At 44.6% G+C, this 26,448-nt stretch overlaps 1 protein-coding gene across 1 annotated transcript in view; it reads right to left on the bottom strand.

Annotated features, from left to right (window-relative positions):
* COG5 (component of oligomeric golgi complex 5) overlaps positions 1-26,448 on the bottom strand; it is a 664,814-nt gene that overhangs the window by 70,985 nt on the left and 567,381 nt on the right. The window contains exons 14-15 of the mRNA XM_075343478.1: positions 24,146-24,249; positions 17,376-17,613 (exon numbers count right to left, since the gene is read on the bottom strand). Of these exons, the coding sequence (XP_075199593.1) occupies positions 17,376-17,613; positions 24,146-24,249 (342 nt within the window). The remainder of the gene's footprint in view (positions 1-17,375; positions 17,614-24,145; positions 24,250-26,448) is intronic.

Here is a 26,448-nt window from a genome sequence, read left to right as displayed (position 1 = left end):
TCAATTTGTAGTAGATGTACAGTGAGTGTAAAGATGTACAGTGTGTGCATGGAGTGTAAGTAGATGTACAGTATACAAATGTTTAGTGTTGTGCTTAAAGTGGAACTTGTTGGTGGCAGTGTCCTTATGTGGGGCTGCATGAGTACTGCTGGTGTCAAGCAGCTACATTTCAATCTTGGTATCATGAATTCACAGATGCCATCTTGAATTCACTGCTCTATGTTGAAAGAGAGGATGCTATCATCACTCTGTGCCCTTGGTAGACGTGCACTTTTCCAAAATAATTATTTAAAACACACATCTGTTAAATGTTTAAAGAACAGGGTGAAAGTGATTCAGTGATCAAATATACTCGTGATCTTAACTCAAACTATACTGAATACTGAAGAGACAAGTTGAGTCTTTTGCCTTACAGCATTTACCATATAGGTTAAATCATTTTATATTTTGATAGATTGGACTTTTGCAGACTTTTCCAGGTTTGGCGATGGCAAATAAATGTTTTATTTCTTTGTTTTTAACTGGGTAACAAGAAGGAGACACAAACTTTTATATTTACTTGCTTTTTTTTAGTAACTCTATTGCTTCTTCTATGTACAGCAATACTCAAGTATGGTAGTAGGTAAATAAAATGATGATTTAGGAAGCCTGGGCTTCATAGAAGTAGAAACATAGCAGCAACCTATCGGTAACCAGCATATGTCTCATGGTGAGGTCAATGGACACGCAATTGATGTGCTACCCTGATTGCACCACTAAATTGACGACACCACTTAAATGATTAAACATCAGTGATTGGAGCTAGCTCCAGTAACTGCTGCCGCCAGCAGGTGCTGGCTGAATAACACAGCCACCATTCGCCGTTTGTACAGAAGGCTCTGGAGTACCCACACCCAACATGTGCCATACATGTACACCCATAGGCGGATTATAATGAGGGCAATCTGGGCTACCGCCCGAGGCTCCAGGGGGCCCATTCAAAGCAGTCAGTAATAAGGGCAATCTGGCCAGTTGTTCGGAGCCTGAGGCTCCGGGGGGCCCATGCCCAGATTGCCCTCCTCTATTATCAGCAGTGCGCCGGGCCGGGAGCAATCCTACTGCAGAGTATAAGCAGTGGAGCCGCATGAATCCCCCTGTGGCTAGAATGTATTTGCTCCTCTGAGGTGATGATGTCGCTGGAATAGCGCGGGAGCTATGATCACTGTTCAGTGTGTCCTGTGGCTCCTGGAGAGGCTGAAAGGCAACACCATGGAGTGAGGGGCTTCATACACAGGAGTAAGGGTAAGTAATGTGAGGAGATGTGTGTTTTTTTGGGGGGGGTCGCAGTATAACTGGATTTTCCAACATGGGCCTGCATATTAAAGGGAACCTGTCAGGGCAAAAAAGCGTTCTGACCTACAAGCAGGAGCCTGTGTGAGTTATTAACCCCTTCCTACCCATCCCTGTGTAGTTATATTGTGTAATATGAAAGTAATAAAATAACGTTTTATTACTTTCATATTCCCTATGTAAATAGCATAGGTCTCTATCCCCATGGGTGTCACATCGTCCTGTGGGCGTCTACATGCTTTCCATGGCATCACACCCCTGTGGGCGTGATACCATGGATTTACATAAGCGACGTCACCGTTGGCTCCTTCATAATCTCGCGTGCGCGCTTACCATTCTCGCCACCTCAGTATGAGCCTGCATAATGGGGGATTGTACAGTATGAGCCTGCATATTGGGGGATTGTACAGTATGAGCCTGCATATCAAGGATTGTACAGTATGAGCCTGCATATTAGGATTGTAAAGTATGAGCCTGCATATTTTGGGATTGTAAAGTATGAGCCTGCATAATGGGGGATTGTACAGTATGAGCTTGCATATTGGAGGATAACACAGTATGGGCCGGCATATTGGGAATTGTACAATATGAACCTGCATATTGAGGGATTGCACAGTATGGGCCGGCATATTAAGGATTCTACAGTATAGGCTTGCATATTGGGCGATTGTACAGTATGGGTCTGCATAATGAGGGATTGTACAGTGAAAGTGCTGCATATTGGGGGATTGCACAGTATATTACAAGAAAGGGATGGATAGAAAGGGGTTAATAGCTCACACAGGCTCCTACTTGTAGGTTATAACACTTTTTTGACCTATCAGATTCCCTTTAAGAATTGCACAGTATGGGCCTGCATAATGGGGGATTGTACAGTATGAGCCTGCATATTAACTGTACAGTATGAACCTGCATATTAAGGATTGTACAGTATGAGCCTGCATAATGGGGGATTGTACAGTATGAGCCTGCATAATGGGGGATTGTACAGTATGAGCCTGCATATTAGGATTGTACAGTATGAGCCTGCATAATGGGGGATTGTACAGTATGAGCCTGCATAATGGGGGATTGTACAGTATGAGCCTGCATATTAGGATTGTACAGTATGAGCCTGCATATTGGGGGATTGTAAAGTATAAGCCTGCATAATGGGGGATTGTACAGTATGAGCCTGCATATTGGAGGATTACACAGTATGGGCCAGCATATTGGGAATTGTACAATATGAGCCTGCATATTGAGGGATTGCACAGTATGGGCCGGCATATTAAGGATTGCACAGTATGAGCCTGCATATTAAGGATTGTACAGTATGGGCCTGCATATTGGGGGATTGTACAGTGAAAGCGCTGCATATTAAGGGATTGCAAAGTATGGGCCTGCATATTAGGGGATTGTACAGTATGGGCCTGCATATTGGGGGATTGCACAGTATGGGCCGGCATATTAAGGATTGCACAGTATGAGCCTGCATATTAAGGATTGCACAGTATGAGCCTGCATATTGGGGGATTGTACAGTATGGGTCTGCATAATGGGGGATTGTACAGTGAAAGCGCTGCATATTAAGGGATTGCACAGTATGGGCCTGCATATTAGGGGATTGTACAGCATGGTTCTGCATAATGGGAGATTGTACAGTGAAAGTGCTGCATATTGGGAATTGTGCAGGGAAAGGGTGATATATATATATACACACACACACACACACACACATATATACCGTATTTTTCGGACCATAAGATGCACTTTTTTCCTCCCAAATGTTGGGGGAAAGTGGGGGGTGCGTCTTATGGTCTGAACAAAGGGCTGCGGGGAATGAGGGTGCTGCGGTGGAGTGGGTCATCGGGGGCACGAGCAGGCTGCAGCAGCCTGCCGTGACCACGTGGATTTAATATGAACGCCCATCCTCCCGCCCATCATCTCTCAGCGCTGAAGCAGGCACTGACAGGTGGGCGGGGTGATGGGCGAGGGATAAACAGCCGGCCCGCATGATCACCCCTGGCAACTGCAGCCTGGAGTGATCATGTGCGGCTGTATTCACTGCCCCCCGCACATCATCATCAGTGCGGGGGGCAGTGAATCAGTACACATTACTCACTGCATGACGTCATCGCTGTGCGCACGTGTCCACACGCAGCCGCCGGCATAGACCAGAGGATCGCGATGCTGCAGGGGAACGGGAACATCTCCACACAGACGGTAAGAGGAGCGGTGCTGCAGGGAGTGAGGTGAGGTAAGGTGAGTATGAACGTTTTTTTTTTTTTATGTGCCACAGGATGCGGCCATACACCAGGATGAGGGCATATAGCAGGATAGGGGTATATTATGAGCAGGCTGGGGAGTATATGAGCAGGCTGGGGAGTATATGAGCAGAATAGGGAGTATATGAGCAGGCTGGGGAGTATATGAGCAGGCTGGGGAGTATATGAGCAGAATGGGGAGTATATGAGCAGGCTGGGGAGTATATGAGCAGGCTGGGGAGTATATGAGCAGGCTGGGGAGTATATGAGCAGGCTGGGGAGTATATGAGCAGGCTGGGGAGTATATGAGCAGGCTGGGGAGTATATGAGCAGGCTGGGGAGTATATGAGAAGGCTGGGGAGTATATGAGCAGGCTGGGGAGTATATGAGCAGGCTGGGGAGTATATGAGCAGGCTGGGGAGTATATGAGCAGGCTGAGGAGTATATGAGCAGGCTGGGGAGTATATGAGCAGGCTGGGGAGTATATAAGCAGGCTGGGGAGTATATAAGCAGGCTGGGGAGTATATAAGCAGGCTGGGGAGTATATAAGCAGGCTGGGGAGTATATGAGCAGGACATAACCCCATAACAGTGTCTGCAGCAGATCCTCGCCCCATAACAGTGTGTCATGACCACATTTTTTGCTTAATATTTTATTTTCTTATTTTCCTCCTCTAAAACCAGGGTGCGTATTATGGTCCGGTGCGTCTTATAGTCCGAAAAATATATACATATATATATATATATATATATATATATATATATATATATATATATATATATATATATAAAATATGGGGCTGGATGGGAGAAGAGGTGATCTTGTATGTGTGGGGGGCATTAAGGGCACTAAGGGGCATTAGCGGCATACTTTTGGATCATTCAAAGACCATTTGGCCATGATATTTCGTTATATAGAATAATTATACCATAATCTTTTTCATATGTAGCATATCATTTGGATATTTATAATCTGCACTGTGCATTTTGTTATATATGAAAAATAGATGGATATTTATTAAAAAGTGGTCTTAGCACTAAGCACTTTATTTTCCTAGTAAATCCGCTGCTATATTTATGGGACTTTTTCCTGCCTTATATTTATATTTATATGGATTTGTATTAAATATTTATTTTAATTATTGAATAAAAATATTAATTTAACATCATTTACATTATCATTTCCTTTATTTTTTGAATCCTTACGGATTTTTATCTAAAGGTTTTATATATATATATATATATATATATATATATATATATATTGGGAATTGTGCAGGGAAAGGGTGATGTATATATACATATATATATATATATATATATATATATATATATATATATTAAATGGGGCTGGATGGGAGAAGGGGTGATCTTGTATGTGTGGGGCTGCGTACTGGGATGCTGTGCAGGAAAGGGGGTGATGTTAGACTCTTGGGGACTTGGGGAAGAAGGGGGTGATGTTACAGTTGTTAGGGAGCTGCGTACTCTGGGGCTTCATGCTAAGGGACTGAGTGGGGAAGGGTTAGGGTTAGATTTACTTGCTTGGGGCTGCAAGCTAGGTGGGGCTGCATGGAGAGGAGGGTGATGCTGCTTGCTGGGGGGCTGTGTGGTGAAGGGAGTAATGTTATATGCATGGGGCTGTATAGGAAAGGGGATTATAATATACGTGGGGGGCTCCGTGCTGGTGGGGCTGAATGGGGAAGGATTATGGTTGGGGAAGTGGGTAATATTTCATATGTGGAGAAGGGGGTGATGTTACGTGTGTAGAGAAGGGGGTGATGTTACTTATGTGGGGAAGTCCTCTCTACCCCACAATTCATTATATAGTCCTCAGTGTCCTCCCCACTCCACAATTCATTATATGTAAGGCATGCTAATGTACATAACAAGAGAGGGAACTATGTAATTTATTGTATCTATATCTGTATTTGTAGCTTTGTCGCCATAAACGGAGGGGAGGGGGCAGGCACAAATTCTTGCACAGGAGCCCCAAACTGTCAGCGTCCGCCCCTGTGAAGACTGACCGTTGAGTGGTGACCTGTTCTGTGGAGGTGCCTGCCAACCTGTTCACTAGCAGCAAGCAACGGTGGCACACTATGTAAAAGGGGGGCAACGGCGGCACACTATGTGAAAGGGGAGCAATGGCGGCACACTATGTGAAGGGGGGGGCAACGGCGGCACACTATGTGAAAGGGGGGCAACGGCGGCACACTATGTGAAAGGGGAGGCAATGGCGGCACACTATGTGGAGGGGGGAATGTAACTTTCTGTAAGGTGAGGGGGACGAGGGTGTCTTCTATCAAAGTGTTCTGGGGCATCTGATCTTTGTAGTTTCAATCCTCCATTCCCAAAGCATACACTGTGTATGTGTAGATTGGGAATGGAGGATTGAAACTCCATGGGTGAAACGCCCCAGCACACTGTACCCCACTGGTCCTCCCTCCATCTTGGATATTTTCAATGTCTGTCTCCACATACTGTGTGTGCCCCTCCATCAGGATATTCTGCATGTATCATGATGCATGTAGTAGATATAAACACATGATACAAGCAGAATGGAGGAGCGCACACAGAGTGCAGGCCGGGGACAACTGTCCACACGAATCCCTTACCCCAGATATATTTTCACTACTACAATAGGGCCATGTGCACACATTGAGTATTTCAGGTTTTTTTTACCTCAGTATTTTTTTTACAATTACGGAGGTAAAAACTCACCAAATACTGAACATGTGCACGTGACCTTACAAATAATGAGGTAATAAACTCACCAAATACTCAATGTGCACGTGCCCCAAGGCCTCATGCACACCTTCAGTATTAGAGTTTTTGTTACCTTAGTATTTGTTAAGCTATGTTCACACAGGGCAGTTTTTCTTTTTTTTTCATTGGATTAATGCAAATACATGCTAATAATAAGCTGCAGCTTTTGCTGCAGAAAAAACACCCTGTGTGAACATAGCCTAGGGTCATGTGCACATGTTCAGTATTGGTGACATTTTTATTTTTACCTCAGTATTCGTAAGGCCTCGTGCACACGCTGAGCATTTGATGAGTGTTTTACTTCAGTATTTGTTAAACTATGTTCACACAGGGGGTTTTTGCTCAGTTTTTCATTTTTTATTTATTTTTTTGCAATAGTCTTGTTTACAGATTAAAGTTGGACTGTTCAATACTATGCCATAGGGTACTTTCACACTTGCATTGTTTTCCTTCCGTTACAATCCGCCCTTTTGGAAAACAGCGGAATCCATTAACGGATTCCGCTGTTTCCCATAGACTTGTATGGTTGACGGATTGTACCAAAAGGACCTGCGTTGCTTCCGCTGGGCGACGCTCCGTTGCTTCCGCCCAGCAGGAGGAACGCAGCATGTAACGTTGTTTTGAGCAGCGGAATCCTCTGGATTTCACTGCGCATGCTCTTTTTTTTTTTTTTTTTAAAATCACAAACTTTATTTTGGCTTGCTTTGGCCGAACATTCAGCTGAGCGCCCGGCCGTCGGCGAGTGACCGGCCGCCGGCATACCCGGGCGCCGGCAAGTGACAGCGCTCAGCTGAGCGCCACCCCCGCCGGCATGCCCGGGCGCCGGCAAGTGACAGCGCTCAGCTGATCACCCGGTGGTCGGCTGCAGGGAGCTATCAGCTGATCACCCGGCGGCCGGCAAGTGACAGCACTCAGCTGATCACACGGCGGTCGGCTGCAGGGAGCGATTAGCTGATCACCCGGCGGCCGGCTGCAGGGAGCGATCTGCTGATCACCTGGCGGCCGGCTGCAGGGAGCGATCAGCTGATCACCCGGCGGCCGGCTACTGGGAGCGATCAGCTGATCGTTCACAATAGTCAGCCGCCAGTAAAACTGTAAATAAAAAAAAAAAATCAAAACTGATTGCGTTGTTTTGCAGCATCCGTTGTGCCACTATATGCAACACATCCGTTGCATCCGTCACACAACGCAATGCAACGGATACCGTTCAACGCAAGTGTGAAACTAGCCTTAGTGGTTTTGTTTTTTTTAGCTGAAGGGTATATTTATTAATTAGTGGATGTTTCTTAAATTATAGTTTTGCCAACAATTTTTCAGAAATTATCTGTTTCAGGTAAGATGATGGACCCGTCACATGACCCATGTGTAGGGATGGGGGGGGGCCCATGGATCCAGAACAGCCCGGGGCCCTGGTTACGCTTAATCCACCCCTGTGTACACCCAATGTCGCAAAGGAATGACCACTAACGTATTGCTAACCTTCAGTATCTATCCGTCTGTCTATCACGTAGATACAGTGCTTTGCAAAAGTATTCACCCCTCCCCCGGCTTCTTATCTATTTTGTTAAATTACAACCTGTGTTTAAATATTTTTGTAATCTGAATTGTGTGTGCTGCATAAGCACTAAATAGTCTACGTTTATGAAGTGAAGTGAGAAAAACAGACAAAAATTAAATTTATGGGATAAAATAAATAAAATTGTCATGTGAAAATGTGTTCACCCATTTGCTATTAAATTCTGCTGCAAGCAATTGCCTTCATAAGTCACGTGCTTAGTGAAAGGAAGTCCACCTGTGTGCAATGGTCTATCAGGAAACACACACCTTTTCTGAAAGGTCAGAGAGACTGCAACGCCATTAAGCAAGAGGCACCACTCACCAAGCAACACAGTGAAGAGCAAGGAGATCTCCAAACAAGTCAGAGACTAAGTTGTTGAAAAGTACAAGTCAGGGTTGAGTTCTAAAAAATTACCGTATTTTTCGGACCATAAGACGCACTCTTTTCCCCCCAAATTTGGGAGAAAGTGGGGGGTGCGTCTTATGGTCTGAATGTGGCTGCGGGGAATGAGGGTGCTGCGGTGGAGCGGATCATCGGGGGCACGAGCAGGCTGTAGCAGCCTGCCGTGACCACGTGGACCCGCTCATTTAATATGCACGCCCATCCCCCGCCCATCATCCCTCAGCGCTGAAGCAGGCACTGACAGGTGGGCAGGCTGATGGGCGGGGGATGCACGCATAATTAACAGCCGGCCCGCATGATCACCCCTGGCTACTACGGCCTGGAGTGATCATGTGCAGTTGTATTCACTGCTCCCCGTGCATCATCATCAGCGCGGGGAGCAGTGAATCAGTGTACAGTACTCACCGTTCCCCTGCAGCATCGCTCGTCCTCCCGTCTGTGTCAGCGGCAGCGCCGCTGAGTGGAGCCGTCCCCATGCTGCATCGCGATCATCTCCTGTGTTTGTGACGTCGGCTGGGTGGAGACTAGCGGGGCGCACAGCGATGACGTCATCACTGTGCGCACGTGTCCACACACAGCCGCCTGCCCGGCACAGACACGGGAGATGATCTTAATGCAGCAGGGTAACGGGGACGGCTCCTCTCAGCGGCGCTGCCGCTGACACAGACGGGAGGACGAGCGATGCTGCAGGAGAATGGGGACGGCTCCACTCAGCGGTGCTGCCGCTGACACAGACGGGAGGACGAGCGATGCTGCAGGAAGTGAGGTGAGGTGAGTATGAACGTTTATTTTTTTTATGTGCCACAGGATGCGGCTATACACCAGGATGGGGGTATAATTTGAGCAGGATGGGGTCATCTGAGCAGGATGGGGTCATCTGAGCAGGATGGGGTCATCTGAGCAGGATGGGGTCATCTGAGCACGATGGGGTCATCTGAGCAGGATGGGGTCATATCAGCAGGATGGGGTCATATCAGCAGCATGGGGTCATATCAGCAGCATGGGGTCATTGAGCAGGATGGGGTCATCTGAGCAGGATGGGGTCATCTGAGCAGGATGGGGTCATCTGAGCAGGATGGGGTCATCTGAGCAGGATGGGGTCATCTGAGCAGGATGGGGTCATCTGAGCAGGATGGGGTCATCTGAGCAGGATGGGGTCATCTGAGCAGGATTGGGTCATCTGAGCAGGATGGGGTCATCTGAGCAGGATGGGGTCATATCAGCAGAATGGGGTCATATGAGCAGGATGGGGTCATATCAGCAGAATGGGGTCATATGAGCAGGATGGGGTCATATCAGCAGGATGGGGTCATATCAGCAGGATGGGGTCGTATCAGCAGGATGGGGTCATATCAGCAGGATGGGGTCATATCAGCAGGATGGGGTCATATCAGCAGGATGAGGTCATATCAGCAGGATGGGGTCATATGAGCAGGATGGGGTCATATCAGCAGGATGGGGTCATATGAGCAGGATGGGGTCATATGAGCAGGATGGGGTCATATGAGCAGGATGGGGTCATATGAGCAGGATGGGGTCATATGAGCAGGAAGGGGTCATATGAGCAGGATGGGGGCATATGCCATGATGGGTTATATAGCAGGATGCGGCCATATGCCAGAATGGGGGTATATTATGAGTAGGATGGGGGTATATAGCAGGATGCGGCCATATGCCAGTATATAGCAGGATGCGGCCATATGCCAGGATGACGGGCTATACCAGGATCAGGGACATATACTGTATATACAAGGCAGGAGGGATCATTACCAGGATGGGGTACCTTAGTAGAGAATTTGGGGACATTACCCCCATAACAGTGTAGGCAGCAGATCCTCGCTCCATAACAGTGTGTCATGACCACATTTTTTGCTTAAATTTTTTTTTCCTATTTTCCTCCTCTAAAACCAGGGTGCGTCTTATAGTCCGAAAAATACGGTATGCCAATCTCGGATGTTCCCCCGGAGCACCTTCAAATCCATTATCATCAAATGAAAGAACACGGTACCACAACAAACCTGGCAAGAGAGGGCCGCCCACCAAAACTCTTAGCCCAGGAACGGAGGGAATTAATCAGAGAGGCAGCAGTGGGACCAAAGGTAAGTAGCTGCAGAGTTACCAAGGAGAGACTGGAGTATCTGTCCATTCGACCACAATAACTTATACACTCCATACAAGTGGCCTTTATGGAAGAGTGGCCAGAATAAAAGCCTTTATGTACAGCCGAAAATCGGAATGCTCGTTTTGAGTTTGACAAAAGACATGTGGGAGACCCCCCAAATGTATGGAAGAAGGTGCTGTGGTCAGATGAGACCAAAATTTAACTTTTTGGCACCAAGATAAATGTTATGTCTGGTGCAAAACCTACACATCACATCACCCCACAGTGAAACTTGGCAGCATCCTACTGTGGGGATGTTTTTTCAGCAGCAGGGACAGTAATAATGGTTCTAGTCGAGGGATATTCTTAAGCAAAACCTGTTTCAGTCTGTCAGTGATTTGAGACTGGGATGGAGATTCACCTTCCAACAACGTTCACGTTCCAACAAGACAATGACCCAAAACATACTGCTAAAGCACCACTTGAGTGGTTTAAGGGGAAACGTGTATGTATTGGAGTGGCCAGGTCAAAGCCCAGACCTTAATCCAATTCAGAATCTATGGTCAGACTTGAAGATTTCTGTTCACCAGGGGAAACCATCTAACCTGAGAGAGCTGGAGCTATTTTGTCTTGAGGAATGGGCAAAAATCTCAGTGGCAAGATATGAAAAGCTTATAGAGACTTATCCAAAGCGACTTGCGTATTGCTGCAAAAAGAGGCTCAACAAAGTACTGACTTTAGGGGGTGAATGCACACTGAAGTTTTCAGTTATTTTGTCCTATTTATCATTTGCTTCACAATAAAAAGAAAACCAAATTTCTTTGCATGAACTGATGCAAATCCTAAACCCCCCTGAAATTCCAGGTTGTGAGGTAGCAAAACATGAAAAATGCCAAGGGGGTGAATACTTTAGCAAGGCACTATATATTAACCCCTTCACCCCCGGCCACTAAAACACCCTAATGACCGGGCCATTTTTTGCAATTCTGACCAGTGTCACTTTGACAGGTTATAACTCTGGAACGCTTCAACGGATCCTGGCGATTCTGAGAATGTTTTTTCGTGACATATTGTACTTCATGTCAGTGGTAAATTTAGGCCGATATGTTTTGCGTTTATTTGTGAAAATTTAGGAAATTTGGCGAAAATTTTGAAAATTTCGCAAATTTCAAACTTTGAAAATTTATGCCCATAAATCTGAGAGATATGTCACACAAAATAGTTACTAAATAACATTTCCCACTTGTCTACTTTACATCAGCGCAATTTTCGAAACAAATTTTTTTTCCGTTAGGAAGTTAGAAGGGGTCAAAGGTCATCAGCAAATTCTCATTTTTCCAACAAAATTTACAAAATAATTTTTTTAGGGACCACATTACATTTGAGGTGACTTTGAGAGGCCTAGGTGACAGAAAATACCCAAAAGTGACCCCATTCTAAAAACTACACCCCTCACACTGCTCAAAACCACATCCAAGAAGTTTATTAACCCTTTAGGTGCTTCACAGGAACCAAAGCAATGTGGAAGGAAAAAATGAAAATTTTACTTTTTAACACAAAAATGTTACTTTAGCCATAAAATTTTCATTTTTACAAGGGAGAAAAGAGAAAGTGCACCCTACAATTTATTGTGCATGTTCTCCTGAGTACGCTGATACCCCATATGTGGTAAAAATCAATTGTTTGGGCGCACGGCAGAGCTCGGAAGGGAAGGAGCGCCATTTGAATTTTTGAACGCAAAATTAGCTGCACTCATTAGCGGACGCCATGTCGGGTTTGAAGACCCCCTGAGGTGCCTAAACAATGGAGCTCCCCCACAAGTGACCCCATTTTGGAAACTAGAGGCCTCAAATAATTTTTCTAGATGTTTGGTGAGCACTTTGAACCCCTGGGGGCTTCACAAAAGTTTATAGCGTTGAGCCGTGAAAAGAAAAAAAATTTTTTTTACCACAAAACGGTTGCTTCAACTAGGTAGCTTTTTTTTTCACAAGGGTAACAGGAAAAAATGCACCATAAAATGTATTGTGCATTTTCTCCTGAGTACGCAGATACCTCACATGTGGTGGAAATCAAATGTTTGGACACACAGCAGTGCTCGGAAGGCAAGGAGCGGCATTTGAATTTTTGAGTGCAAAATTAGCTGCACCTGTTAGCGGACGCCATGTCGGGTTTGAAGACCCCCTGAGGTGCCTAAACAATGGAGCTCCCCCACAAGTGACCCCATTTTGGAAACTAGAGGCCTCAAATAATTTTTCTAGATGTTTGGTGAGCACTTTGAACCCCTGGGGGCTTCACAAAAGTTTATAGCGTTGAGCCGTGAAAAGAAAAAAAATTTTTTTTACCACAAAACGGTTGCTTCAACTAGGTAGCTTTTTTTTTCACAAGGGTAACAGGAAAAAATGCACCATAAAATGTATTGTGCATTTTCTCCTGAGTACGCAGATACCTCATATGTGGTGGAAATCAAATGTTTGGACACACAGCAGTGCTCGGAAGGCAAGGAGCGGCATTTGAATTTTTGAGTGCAAAATTAGCTGCACCTGTTAGCGGACGCCATGTCGGGTTTGAAGACCCCCTGAGGTGCCTAAACAATGGAGCTCCCCCACAAGTGACCCCATTTTGGAAACTAGAGGCCTCAAATAATTTTTCTAGATGTTTGGTGAGCACTTTGAACCCCTGGGGGCTTCACAAAAGTTTATAGCGTTGAGCCGTGAAAAGAAAAAAAAATTTTTTTACCACAAAACGGTTGCTTCAACTAGGTAGCTTTTTTTTTCACAAGGGTAACAGGAAAAAATGCACCATAAAATGTATTGTGCATTTTCTCCTGAGTACGCAGATACCTCATATGTGGTGGAAATCAAATGTTTGGACACACAGCAGTGCTCGGAAGGCAAGGAGCGCCATTTGAATTTTTGAGTGCAAAATTAGCTGCACCTGTCAGCGGACGCCATGTCGGGTTTGAAGACCCCCTGAGGTGCCTAAACAATAGAGCTCCCCCACAAGTGACCCCATTTTGGAAACTAGAGCCCTCAAATAATTGTTCTAAATGTTTGGTGAGCACTTTGAACACCTGGGGGCTTCACAGAAGTTTATAGCGTTGAGCCGTGAAAAGAAAAAAATTTTTTTTTACCACAAAACTGTTGCTTCAACTAGGTAGCTTTTTTTTCACAAGGCTATCAGGAAAAAATGCACCATAAAATGTATTGTGCATTTTCTCCTGAGTACGCAGATACCTCATATGTGGTGGAAAGTAATTGTTTGGGCGCATGGCGGGGCTCAGAAGAGAAGGAGCGCCATTTGACAGCAAAATTGGTTGGAATCATTAGCGGACGCCATGTCACGTTTGGAGACCCCCTATGGTGCCTAAACAGTGGAGCTCCCCCACAAGTGACACCATTTTTGAAGCTAGAGCCCTCAAATAATTTTTCTAGATGTTTGGTGAGCACTTTGAACACCTGGGGGCTTCACAGAAGTTTATAGCGTTGAGCCGTGAAAAGAAAAAATTTTTTTTTACCACAAAACGGTTGCTTCAACTAGTTAGCTTTTTTTTTCACAAGGGTAACAGGAAAAAATGCACCATAAAACGTATTGTGCAATTTCTCCTGAGTACACAGATACCTCATATGTGGTGGAAAGTAATTGTTTGAGCGCATGGCGGGGCTCAGAAGAGAAGGAGCGCCATTTGACTTTTCAAACGCACAGATGCAGTGCACTGATCGGCCGCTGCAGGACGCACGGTCGGATGCGATAAAAAAAGCGTCGGGGATACGTAAAAAAAAAAGTCACGCCAAAAATTGACCATGGATGCAGATACGTTATGTGCATCCCTGATCAGCGCTTGGCGGGACGCACGGACGGATGCGATACAAAAAGCGTCGCAAATACGGAAAAAAGTCACGCCAAAAATTGAGCAGGGATGCCAATCCGTTATCTGCATCCCTAATCAGCGCTCGGCGGGACGCACGGACGGATGCGATACAAAAAGCGTCGTGAATACGGAAAAAAGTCACGCCAAAAATTGACCATGGATGCCGATCCGTTATGTGCATCCCTGATCAGCGCTTGGCGGGACGCACGGACGGATGCGATACAAAAAGCGTCGTGAATACGGAAAAAAAAGTCACGCCAAAAATTGAGCAGGGATGCCGATCCGTTATGTGCATCCCTGATCAGCGCTTGGCGGGACGCACGGACGGATGCGATACAAAAAGCGTCGGGGATACGGAAAAAAAAAAGTCACGCCAAAAATTGAGCAGGGATGCCGATCCGTTATCTGCATTCCTGATCAGCGCTTGGCGGGACGCACGGACGGATGAGGTGTAAAAATGGACAGGGGATACGGAAAAAAAAAAAAAAAGTTATACTCACAGTACCCAGAGGACTAGCAGGAGGATCACTGACCAGAAGAGCTGCAGAGGAACAGATGGCAGAGAGATGGACAGCTTTACAGGAGCAGCAGGCAGATCAGCAGAATGCCCAGGAAGGACCCAGCGATGGACGCAGATGTGATCAGGCCGCTGAAGACAGGTAAGAGGACGTCGGGGGAGAGCAGAGGGGGAGAGGGGGGGGTGGGGTGAGAGCAGAGGGGGGGGGGTGAGAGCAGAGGGGGGGGGTGAGAGCAGAGGGGGGGGTGAGAGCAGAGGGGGGGGTGAGAGCAGAGGGGGAGGGGTGAGAGCAGAGGGGGAGGGGGGAGAGCAGAGGGGGAGACCGGAGAGGGAGCTGCAGAAGCAGAATAGAAATAATGGGGGAGGCAGTCAGATCGCGGGGGGAGCGGATCGGGATGTCGGGGGGGGGGGGGTGACTGGGGGGAGCAGATCGCGGGGGGGGCACGGCAGGGGCTATCACGGCAGCGCGCAGGGGCACCACGGGAGCGCGCACGGGCTGCAAAGTGAGCACAGTACTCACTTTGCAGCAGCAGCGGTGACCTCAGCAGCAGCGGTGGTAGCAGATCGGGATGCCGGGGGGCAGATCGGGGCGTAGGGGGGCAGATCGGGGCGTAGGGGGGCAGATCGGGGGGGGGCACGGGCAGGGGCCTTCACGGCAGCGCGCAGGGGCACCACGGGAGCGCGCACGGGCTGCAAAGTGAGCACAGTACTCACTTTGCAGCAGCAGCGGTGACCTCAGCAGCAGCGGTGGTCGCAGATCGGGATGCCGGGGGGCAGATCGGGGCGTAGGGGGGCAGATCGGGGCGTAGGGGGGCAGATCGGGGGGGGCACGGGCAGGGGCCTTCACGGGAGCGCGCAGGGAGCGGAATACTTACCATTGGAGCAGGAGCGGCGGAGACATCAGAGGCGGCGGCGGCAGCAGCAGCGGTGGCGTGGTACCAAAAGTACCAGCCACTCCACGCTGCAGACATGTTGGGGGAGGGCTCACAGGCCAGCACAGGCCTGGGGAGGGCGGCCACCGGCAGATCAGACCGCCCCACTGCACACTGATTGGAGCGATTGCGCGTCATAGCACGATCGCTCCAATCAGTGCTGCAGGGGCTGGGGGCGGCATGTTTGAGGTCCACCTATGATATGCTGCTGCAGCTGCGGCATCTCATAGCTGGATCTCACAGGATCGCACTAATTCGGGCATTATTTTTGCCGAAATTAGTGCGATCGATGTGGTTGGCGGTTCAGATTTGAACAGCCAATCACATCGATCGTCGATAGGGGGTGGCGATGCCACCCCCCCTGGGGTCAAGCAAAGGTCCCCTGCTGTAAGAAACAGCAGGGGACATCATTTGAAAGCCGTTGCTATGGCCACGGCAATCAAATGAAGTTTAGGCAGTAAAATTACGTCCCTGGTCGTTAAGTCACGTTAAAATAGGACGTAATTTTACTGCCCGCGGTCGTGAAGGGGTTAATGTACTACACGAACTTTTTATTGTGTTCATATTTCATTTGAAGGATTTTGCATAGTAGAGTACATTTTATAAGTGATAATAATCAGATAATATAGTAAAAAAGCTGAAAAGAATCGGAATCGCTTAACACAGGCAGTTTGCATTCTGCTGAAATATGCAGAAGCATCATTGAGGAATTTGACTCCCCACAGCCCTGCAATCTTATTTTTGGATCATGGTTTCTTGTAAAGAGAGTGATTCGGGTAATACATATGTATGGGTTACTCACCAATTATGCAATTACTTAATATAGAAAGGTAATTTGAGATGGTAACGAGCTGACGTCTCTGCTCTAAAATTCATTAATATATCAATGCCGACTTACTTAAGAAAAGAAGCTCAGTAAAAGGTAGATTAAACTCATTTTTTTTCTGTATAGTCTTCTGTCCATAGGAAGAGAGTCATTTAGTCTATACCTAAAAAAAGCTTTGTGCCAAATTTCCATGTGCTATAATACAGGATTCTAATGTATTGTGCTTAGGAAAAATAACTGCATTTTGCTCTCTACTCTATATGTTTCCTTCATTTACTTAGAAACATATCTCATATTAAGCCTTTTACAAATGTAATCCTACAGATGGCTTTGCTTCATATAAAGTCCACATTAGCAATTTGGATGTTCAAAAATGTTAGCAATAACTTACTTAAATTATTATATATTTGCACAAAATAATATATAATTTTTTAAATTGGGTTTTCCAGTTTCAGAAAACCCCTCACCACAGGCACAGTAGGTTAAAAAAAAAATAGTGCTTTACTCACCTTCATCGGGTCTAGCACTGAGTTTCCGCCACTGTTGAACGGTGTTTCTTGTTATCTGGAGACAGTCATGTCTACAATGCCGCAGTTCACCACTTATGCCCAAGTAGATGGAACAAGATGCTCAATCAGAACATCTGAGCTCACTAACGTGACATCAGCACTGCGGACAATAACGGAGACTGGTAGCACCCGTGGAGACGGAGTTGGACCCAAGGAGTGCAAGTAAAGCCCAATTTATATGTTTTTTTCTAAATTAACTACACCTGAGGACAGGACTTTCTGAAACTGGAAAGCCCCTTTAATGAACGAACGTTTGTATTCTTACCTGAGCAAAGTCAGCTGCTAGTCTCATCTTGCCTCCTTCACCAAGTGGCCTCAGTAGACTTGCATTGCGTATGAACAGTTCTATCGCTCTTTGGGCAATGGCTTCAGTATTATCATACACAAAATCAGTGCAGTCGAAGTGGCGAAAATAGTCGTTCATGACTCTTGCAATAAAGCCCTGCAATTCTTTCATGTACAAGGAGCATGGAACGTCTGGCTTTCCTGAATTCATTGGGTTTCTGAAAAATAAGTATATACTGAAATTCCTGGTGTCTTGTTACAATGTTTCTATCGTTCTCAGAAATCATTTATAAACATATTTTAGTAAATTGCTTATTAAAATCAAGATTCATTTTCAACTTGAGCTATTATCAAAATAACTACCAAAATGGAATGCTGTATAATGTAGAGATTACATAAAGAACAGGGAATGTGCATATATGTATTTAAATGATCAGTAAAAATAGAGTCCAGTGGGAGGATGTCAGAGCGTATCTGAGCGTATTAGTCCCTCAGTCCTCCGTAGGAAAGTGACTGACACTGTTCTGAGAAAAGTCCACATTCTAAATGTTGCACAAGAACAGTGTAATCAGTTTTCCATCATTCACATAGTTATGATTATCTGAGAGATCTGATTACAATGCCTGTGTGTGAGAATCCATGATACCGATTACCTGTCAGCCTTTGTGAGATTGAATGATGACACGATAAGAGAGCACTGTCAATCACTCCCTGAGAAATGACTGTTCATGCGTGACGGCATCATTAAGATATATGCTGCAGAATTAGATTAGCCAGGTATAATTCAATACTTTAGTAAACTAAATACAGACTCCCTTATTATGTATACCATTCTGCCTGCAGCCTCTTCTAGTAAATTTGATGATGGGTCCACGTTAAATGGTACATATTTACCAAGGATGAAATTAATTAATTTCTACATGTAATGAATTGTAAATGTGTTTATTGATCCACAAGACGGCAAACCAGAGCCTCAAATGAACCATCAGCCAACATGATCCCAGTGGAGTAAAGATTCTTCATTTCACCAAATCGGAAATATTAGTTCCGCAGGAAAAACCCCATACACAAGTAACAATCCATTATAGTACTAGTTACAGACGCAAATATATTCCACAGCACTTAACAATTGAGAGGGGACATATACAGACAATAAAGACATTACTGAGTAACCCATAACTCTACAGTTACAGGAGGAATGAGGACCCTGGTCACAAGCTTACAATCTATAAAGAAATAGGGGAAGCACAAAATGTAAAAAGTGCTTGCCGTGTATGGTCCAGCCATCATTATAATAAATAAGGGTGTTCAAATAAAGCTGCATGATTCAGTTATCAATCAATAACGAAGTATAGTTATCACGGCACGGTGGCTCAGTGGTTAGCACTGCAGCCTTGCAGCGCCGGGGTCCTGGGTTCAAATCCCACCAAGAACACCATCTGCAAGGAGTTTGTATGTTCTCCCCGTGTTTGCGTGGGTTTCCTCCGGGTACTCCGGTTTCCTCCCACACTCCAAAGACATACCGATAGGGACTTTAGATTGTGAGCCCCAATGGGGACAGTGTTCCTGATGTATGTAAAGCGCTGCGGAATATGTTAGCGCTATATAAAAATAAAGATTTGATTTGAAGTGCTATTGGGTGCGTGAAAGATGTGGACACAGGTGAATAGGAGGGACCAGATTCCGAGGTAAATTAAGAAACTTGGAATAGTTAGATTAGTGAAGTGAGGTGATAAATCTGTCTAAAGAGATGTAAGTTTAGATCATGCTTAAAAATGTGGGGCTAAGTAGTAATTGGATTGTCTGGAATAGTGCATTCCAGAAAACTGGGGAGCATGGAAGAAGTCTTGGAGTCGGAAATGGGAGGTTTGGATAATGGATAATGTTAGTCTTAGATTAGTTGCAAAACAGAGAGCACGGGTAGAGTGATAGACAGGGATGAGGGAATGAGGGAGGAGATGTATGGTAGTGCAGAACTGTGGAGATCTTTGTGGGTGAAAGAGATAAGTTTATATTGAATTCTGTAATGGATGGATAACCAGTGCAATGACTGGCACAAGATGTAGTCACTGATATAGCGGCTGGAGAGAAATACAACCCTGGCTGCAGAATTCAGGATGGAATGAAGAGGAGAATGTTTAGTAAAAGGGAGACCAATTAATAGATAGTTGCAGAAGTCCAGACAAGAATGAACAAGAACGAAATTAAGAGTTTTTGTAGTTTCAAAACTGAGAAAAGGTCGGATTCTGGAGATGTTTATAAGGTACAGGTGACATGAGCAACTGGATAAAGGGAACAAGGAAAGTTCTGTGTGAATGATAACCTGAAGACCGTGAACGTGCTGCTTGGGAATCATGGTTGAACCAAGCAATGAAATTGTCATATAGGGTAAAAGTAGGTAAGTGGAGAGGGGGAAAAGCGAGAAGTTCAGTTTTGGAGAGATTCCTTTACAGATAAAGGGACAAAATTATATTACACACCCGAGATGGACAATTGCTGCTAATTTGTATTAACATGGAGGGGATGTCAGTAGAAGATGTGTATAGTTGTATGTCCTCAGCATATAGATGAAGCCGGAAACCAAATCTGCTGGTGGTTTCTCTAAAAGGTGAAATGTATAGAGAAACGAGAGGGACTGGGACTGAACCTTGAAGAACCGTCAGAGTTATCTTTATAGTAGACTTGGATACGGAAATACCTATTTCATTGAGAGTGATTTTCACTTTGGTGGATGTTGTGAAGTAATTTTCCTTCACAATGGAAAGGATTCTGCGATCAGCCACTAATGTTATCTTCTATGGATGTCCAGGCCTTTTTGAGTTCCCAAGCTCACCAGTGTGCTTTTTTTTCAGAATGTACCAAACTGTAAATTTGGCCACTCCTAATATTTCTGCTATCTTTCTGTTGGATTTCTTAATTTTTTTTTATCCTAATGATGCTCTGTTTGTTTTCCATTGAGAGCTCCTAAAGGTACTGTCACACTAAGCGACGCTCCAGCGATCCCACCAGCAACCTGACCTGGAAGGGATCGCTGGAGCGTCGTTACACGGGTTGCTGGTGAGCTGTCAAACAGGCAGATCTCACCAGCGACCAGTGACCAGCCCCCAGCCAGCAGCGACGCGTGGAAGCGATGATGCGCTTGGTAACTAAGGTAAATATCGGGTAACCAACCCGATATTTACCTTGGTTACCAGCGCACACCGCTTAGTGCTGGCTCCCTGCACTCCTAGCCAGAGTACACATCGGGTTAATTGCCCGATGTAGTCTGGCTATGTGTGCAGGGAGCAGGGAGCCGGCACTCGCCACGTGAGAGCGGCGGACGCTGGTAACGAACGTAAATATCGGGTAACCATGGAAAAAGCTTCTTGGTTACCCGATATATACATTGGTTACCAGTGTCCGCAGAAGCCGGCTCCCTGCACCTTCAGTTGTTGCTCTCTCGCTGTCACACGCAGCGATGTGTGCTTCACAGCGAGAGAACAACAACTAAAAAATGGTCCCGGACATTCATCAACAACCAGCGGCCTCACAGCAGGGGACAGGTTGTTGCTGGATGTCACACACAACAACATCGCTAGCAACATCGCTGTTACATCACAAAAGTCGTGCCTCAGCAGCGATGTTGCTAGCGATGTTGCTTAGTGAGACGTGGCCTTTAGACCTCATGTTGTGTGTTCACAGCAACAGCTTCCAAATGTGCATGCCACACCTGGAATCAGCTCCTGACATTTTACTTGCTTAATTGATGGATTAAGGAGGGAATAGCCTGTGCAGCCCATTATACAGTTTTTAAGATAATTTTCCAATTACTTTTGGTCCACTGAAAAAGAGGCAGCTACATATTAAATAGCAAATTAATTTCTAAACCTTTGCTCCAATTAGGATGTGAATATTAAATAAGCTGAGAATATGAATTTTAAGACCATACTGATAATATAACTATCATAAATATGTTTTGGTAAACAACTAAAATGCCAATACTTGTGTCACTGACCAAAAAGATAAACACAACACTTTTGTTTTTGGTCTCATTTTTAATGAGCCAAGCTCAAAGATCTAAGCCTTTTTTTTTTTTTTTTTTTTTACACAAATGGCCTTTTTTCAAATATTGTTCACAAATTTGTCTAACTCTGTGTTAGGCTGATTTCACCTCAGTGTTTTTCTGCTGCACTGCCAGATCCGGCACAAGTACAGTACAGTTCAATACACTTCACAGACAGTGCGGTAAGCCCCGGTCACATGCGGTCACATGACCGAATGTGCCCGAAGCTTGCCAGTGAACTGTATTGAACTGTACTACACTTATGCCGGATTTGGCAGTGCGGCAGGAAAACATTGATGTGAAACCAGCGTTAGAGAGCACTTCTCTTTTGCCAAGATAATCCATCCACCTCACAGGCATGGCATAAAAACAAAATGCTGATTAGACAGCATGATTAAGGTCTGCCTTAGGCTGGCCACAATAAAAGGCCACTTTAAAATGTGCAGTTTTACAGTATTGAGGAGTTTGGGGGTGTGAGACGACCAATTAGGATCTGGTGTGACCATTATTTACCTTACGCAGTGCAATACATCTCCTTCACAAAGAGTTGATCAAAATGTTAATAGTGGCCAGTGGAATATTGGTGCTCAGGTGTGATTTTGGTCCATTCTTTCACACAATCACTTTTCAAATCCTGAAAGTTCCATGGGCTCCTTCTATGAAGGCTAAATTTTAGTTCCATGCATAAATTTTCTCTTGGATTCAGGTCAGGTGATTGGCTGGGCCATTTTAGCAGCTTTATTTCCTCTCTCTCTCTCTGAAAACAAATTGAAAGTTCCTTTGGCTGTGTGTTTGGAATCATTGTCTTGCTGTCCACCCTTGTTTCATCTTCATCATACTGGTAGATGGCAGCAGATTATCATCAAGAACGTTTCATACATTTATCCTTCTGTTATTCATGTGAAGTTTGCCAGTGCCATACACCATGATGTCTCACAGTTGATATTGTATTTTTGAGGTGATAGCTAGTGCATTTTGGCCTTCAAACATGGTGTGAATTATGGCATCCAGAGTTCATTTTTGGTCTCATCTGACCTCACTCTATTCTCCCACTATTTCACATGATTGTCTAAATGTTGTTGAGCAAACTTTAAACAGGCTTGTACATATTTTTTGTTCAACAATTGAGTCTTGCATAGTGAGAGTGAATACAGGCCATGGAGGTTGAATGCAGTACTTCTTGTTTTCTTTTAAACAATTGTACCTGTTGATTCCAGGTCTTTCTGTAGCTCTCCACATGTGGTCCTTGGCTCTTGGACAACTCTTATGATAATTCTTTTTTCTGTCTCAAACTTGTGGGGAGCACCTGGTAGTGACTGATTTATGGTGAAATGATGTTCTTTCCATTTCTGGATTATGGCCCCAAAACAATGCCCACTGTAAGCTAGATAAGAAATTCTTATGTAACCAATTATTTTACCTATCATGAGATTTTTCTTGTGTGGCACCTTGGTAATCAGACACCTTGTTAAAGGCCATCAGTTGAACCTGCTGATATTATTTTTCACTAACTGGCATGCTTCCTTTCTAATTACTTGATAGATACAGCTGGTGTAATGACTTTCCATGGCTTGCTGCACCTCTCTTTCTTTATGTGCTTTATGTCATTTCTCATTATTATACATCACTAAATTTATGGACATCTATGGTTTGATTTATTTGCCTGTATGGATTGGATGGGTTGTTACTGACATTTGGTCATACATTCATATCAACAGCAGCTTTAGAAATATATTTACATAGAAAATTGGTGAAATGTTAAACACTTACGTCACCCCTTGTACATACAATTTAAAAAAGGATGCTATTTTGAAATAGTTCCTCATTAAAATAGTATTTGAAACATTATTTGAAGCATTTTATTTATGTGGATTTTGTAATAAAAGCCTCTTCAAATCCTCATTAAAAAAGGTGTGAATATACCCTGATAGTAAAAAGGTTATGAATGCACATGGCTCTACAATAGAGGTTATGAGTTTTGTGCTTACTGCCTAATGTTTCCCAGCTTAGTTTGAGTTCATTCCCAAGTAACACACTGTAATATTTCTGTTCATAGAACCAGTGCTTCTTATATTTATGCATTTTGTCCTGTGTCACATCTATTTTAACTCATTCATCACATTTAGTTACCACTCCCCTCTGAATGTGTTGTCTGAGTGTGAAAAACACGTATGTGTCTAAGTTATGACAGATTTGATTTGCTTATTCAACTGTGGTTCTGTTGCATAACTTATTGAATGTTCTCAGTGAGAGGAACAAAATTATAATCTTGTGATACCTTTTAATGGCTAACTAAAATAAAATAAAGTGATGATACAAAGTAAGCTTTCGAGACATCTCAGGTCCCTTCAAAAGCACCCTCGAAAGCTTGCTTTTTAACATCACTTTATTTTATTTTAGTTAGCCATTAAAAGGTATCACAAGATTATAATTTTGTTCCTCTCACTGAGAACATTCAATAATTTTTCAACTGACTAACACGGTACCAAAACCTTTTCACTTGTAACTGTTGCATAACTATCACACTATATGCTATAAAATAGAAAATTATACTCATGCTTTACCAAAATATGGTTGTGTTTTGAATTGCTATGTCAATGACGTTAAGAATCCTTCCAGACTTATGCCATTAAAGCTGTGAAACACCGAAATACAAATTCTACATACACATGAAGTATTAGGAATAAATAAAAACAGGAAAACCATACCCTGAAAAGTCTTCTTGGTGCATGGTTATGATAATGGCTTCAACAGAATCACCCACGGAATTAATTAAAGGCTGCACAGCATTTCCCATAAGATTATCGATAGTCTGAGAAATAAGAGAGCATTATGGAAATTAGGACAGCCAACCAAAAGACCATTTTTTATTATAAATTCCAATGCCAGGGATAAGCCTATGTAATGGTACACATTTCTAAGGAAAGGTCATTGCTAAAACAAAATAAGATGTTAAAAAAAAGTGCCTGGTATTCCAAATTATTATGCAAACTGGATTTAAATGTCAAAGATTTAATTGTTTTTGTTTTTCAAAGAAACTCAGAGATGGTATTGTGCCTCAGGTCTCTTTGGATCACTGAAATCAACATCAAATACCTGTGATTATTAGTTTGCCAGGCGAGCCCAATTAAAGGAATACTACTTAAGAAGGACTTTCAACGTTATTAAGCTGGCCACAGGTTTCAATTAATTTGGGAAAGAAATAGGATCTTTCTGCTGCTGAAAAGCGTCAAACAGTGCAATGTCATAGACAAGGGATGAAAACATGAGATATTACAAGAAAACGTAAACGTGATCAACGTAATGTGAAGACATTTGTAGCTGCAGGTTTGTGCAGATAAAGGCAAAGTTAGGAAGGTTTCTGCCAGACAAATTACCGTATTTTTCGCTTTATAAGACGCACTTTTGTTCCCCCAAATTTTGGGGGAAAGTAGGGGGTGAGTCTTATAAACCGAATATACGGGGGGGGGGGGGGGTGTATGTATGTATATATATATATATATATATATATACATATATATATACACACATATTATATATATATATACTGCAGGGTCCGCTCTGGAACACTGCTGGGGGCAGGGAAAGCTGCGAGCGGCAGTGTTTGATCTCCTGCTCCCGCTCATATAATATGCACAGCCGCTGTCCAGTAGTGTGGTGCTGAAACTGCATCACGCTGAGGGGCTGGGGCAGCGGGGCATATTATATCTGCCTTCACCCTCCTTTGATCGCACATGATCCCCCCTGTGTTAGATATGGCCCCCGTGCTGCTGCCCATAGTAAAATAAAAAAAGCTTTGCTTACCTCCAGCGCTGATCTCCGGTCTCCTGCTGCTGTTGTCTGTGATATGGCACGCAGAGATGATATCACTCTGCCGTGCCGATCACATGACCGGCTGCAAGAACCAGGAAGTAGAGGAAGCCAGAGCTCAACTGCGAGGAGGGACAGCGCTGAGAAGGTAAAGAAAGAGTGTTTTATTTTATTATGGGCAGCAGCCTGGGGGCATATCTAACACAGGGGAGATGTGCCATCTATAGGGGCCATGGGCAGCACACATGGGGGGCATATCTAACACAGGGGAGGTGTGCCATCTATAGTGGCCATGGGCAGCACACATGGGGGGCATATCTAACACAGGGGAGATGTGCCATCTATAATGGCCATAGGCAGCACACATGGGGGGCATATCTAACACAGGGGAGATGTGCCATCTATAGTGACCACGGGCAGCACACATGGGGGGCATATCTAACACAGGGGAGATGTGCCATCTATAGGGGCCATGGGCAGCACACATGGGGGCCATATCAAACACAGGGGAGGTGTACCATCTATAGGGGCCATGGGCAGCACAGGGAGACGTGTCCCAGCTCAAGGGGGCTATATTCAATATAAGGGGGCCATATCCAGATTAAGGGGGGCTAATTTTTGAATGGGGGGGCTATGAGGGACATATACCCTATATGATTTGTTGACCAAATTTGGGGGTGCGTCTTATAATCAGGTGCGTCTTAGAAAGCGAAAAATACGGTAATCGGGGATTAAGAAAGCAGGTGTTAAAATACCATAACAAAGCAAGCAAAGAGATATTTAAAGCTGCTGGTGCCTCTTGAATCCCATTAACCTCAAGGTGTAGGATCCTCCAGAGGCTTGCAGTTGTGCATAAAGCTGCTGTTTGGCCAACCTAAAGCAATGGTCACAATCAGAAACGCTTGCAGTTGGTTCAAACATACACAAAAACTAATTTAAAAACAATTTTCTTTATTGATGATGAGCACCGTGCAACCCTGGATGGTCCAGATGAATGAAGAAGTGGATGGTTGGTGGATGGCTAACATTTTCTAACAAGGCTGCGACGTCCGCAAAGAGGTGGCAAAGTCAGAATCATGGTGAGAAAGTTGGTAGGCCCATTAAGGTCCCTGAAGATGTGAAAATGACCTCAGCAAAGCGTAGTTTCTGACTGACCACTTGCTTTCATGGTATGAAAAAAAGAACCATACCAACCGTAAAT

Source organism: Anomaloglossus baeobatrachus, chromosome 4, assembly GCF_048569485.1.
Source record: "Anomaloglossus baeobatrachus isolate aAnoBae1 chromosome 4, aAnoBae1.hap1, whole genome shotgun sequence".
In the NCBI taxonomy this organism is placed as follows: domain Eukaryota; kingdom Metazoa; phylum Chordata; class Amphibia; order Anura; family Aromobatidae; genus Anomaloglossus; species Anomaloglossus baeobatrachus.
This window is presented reverse-complemented; position numbering and strand designations above follow the sequence as displayed.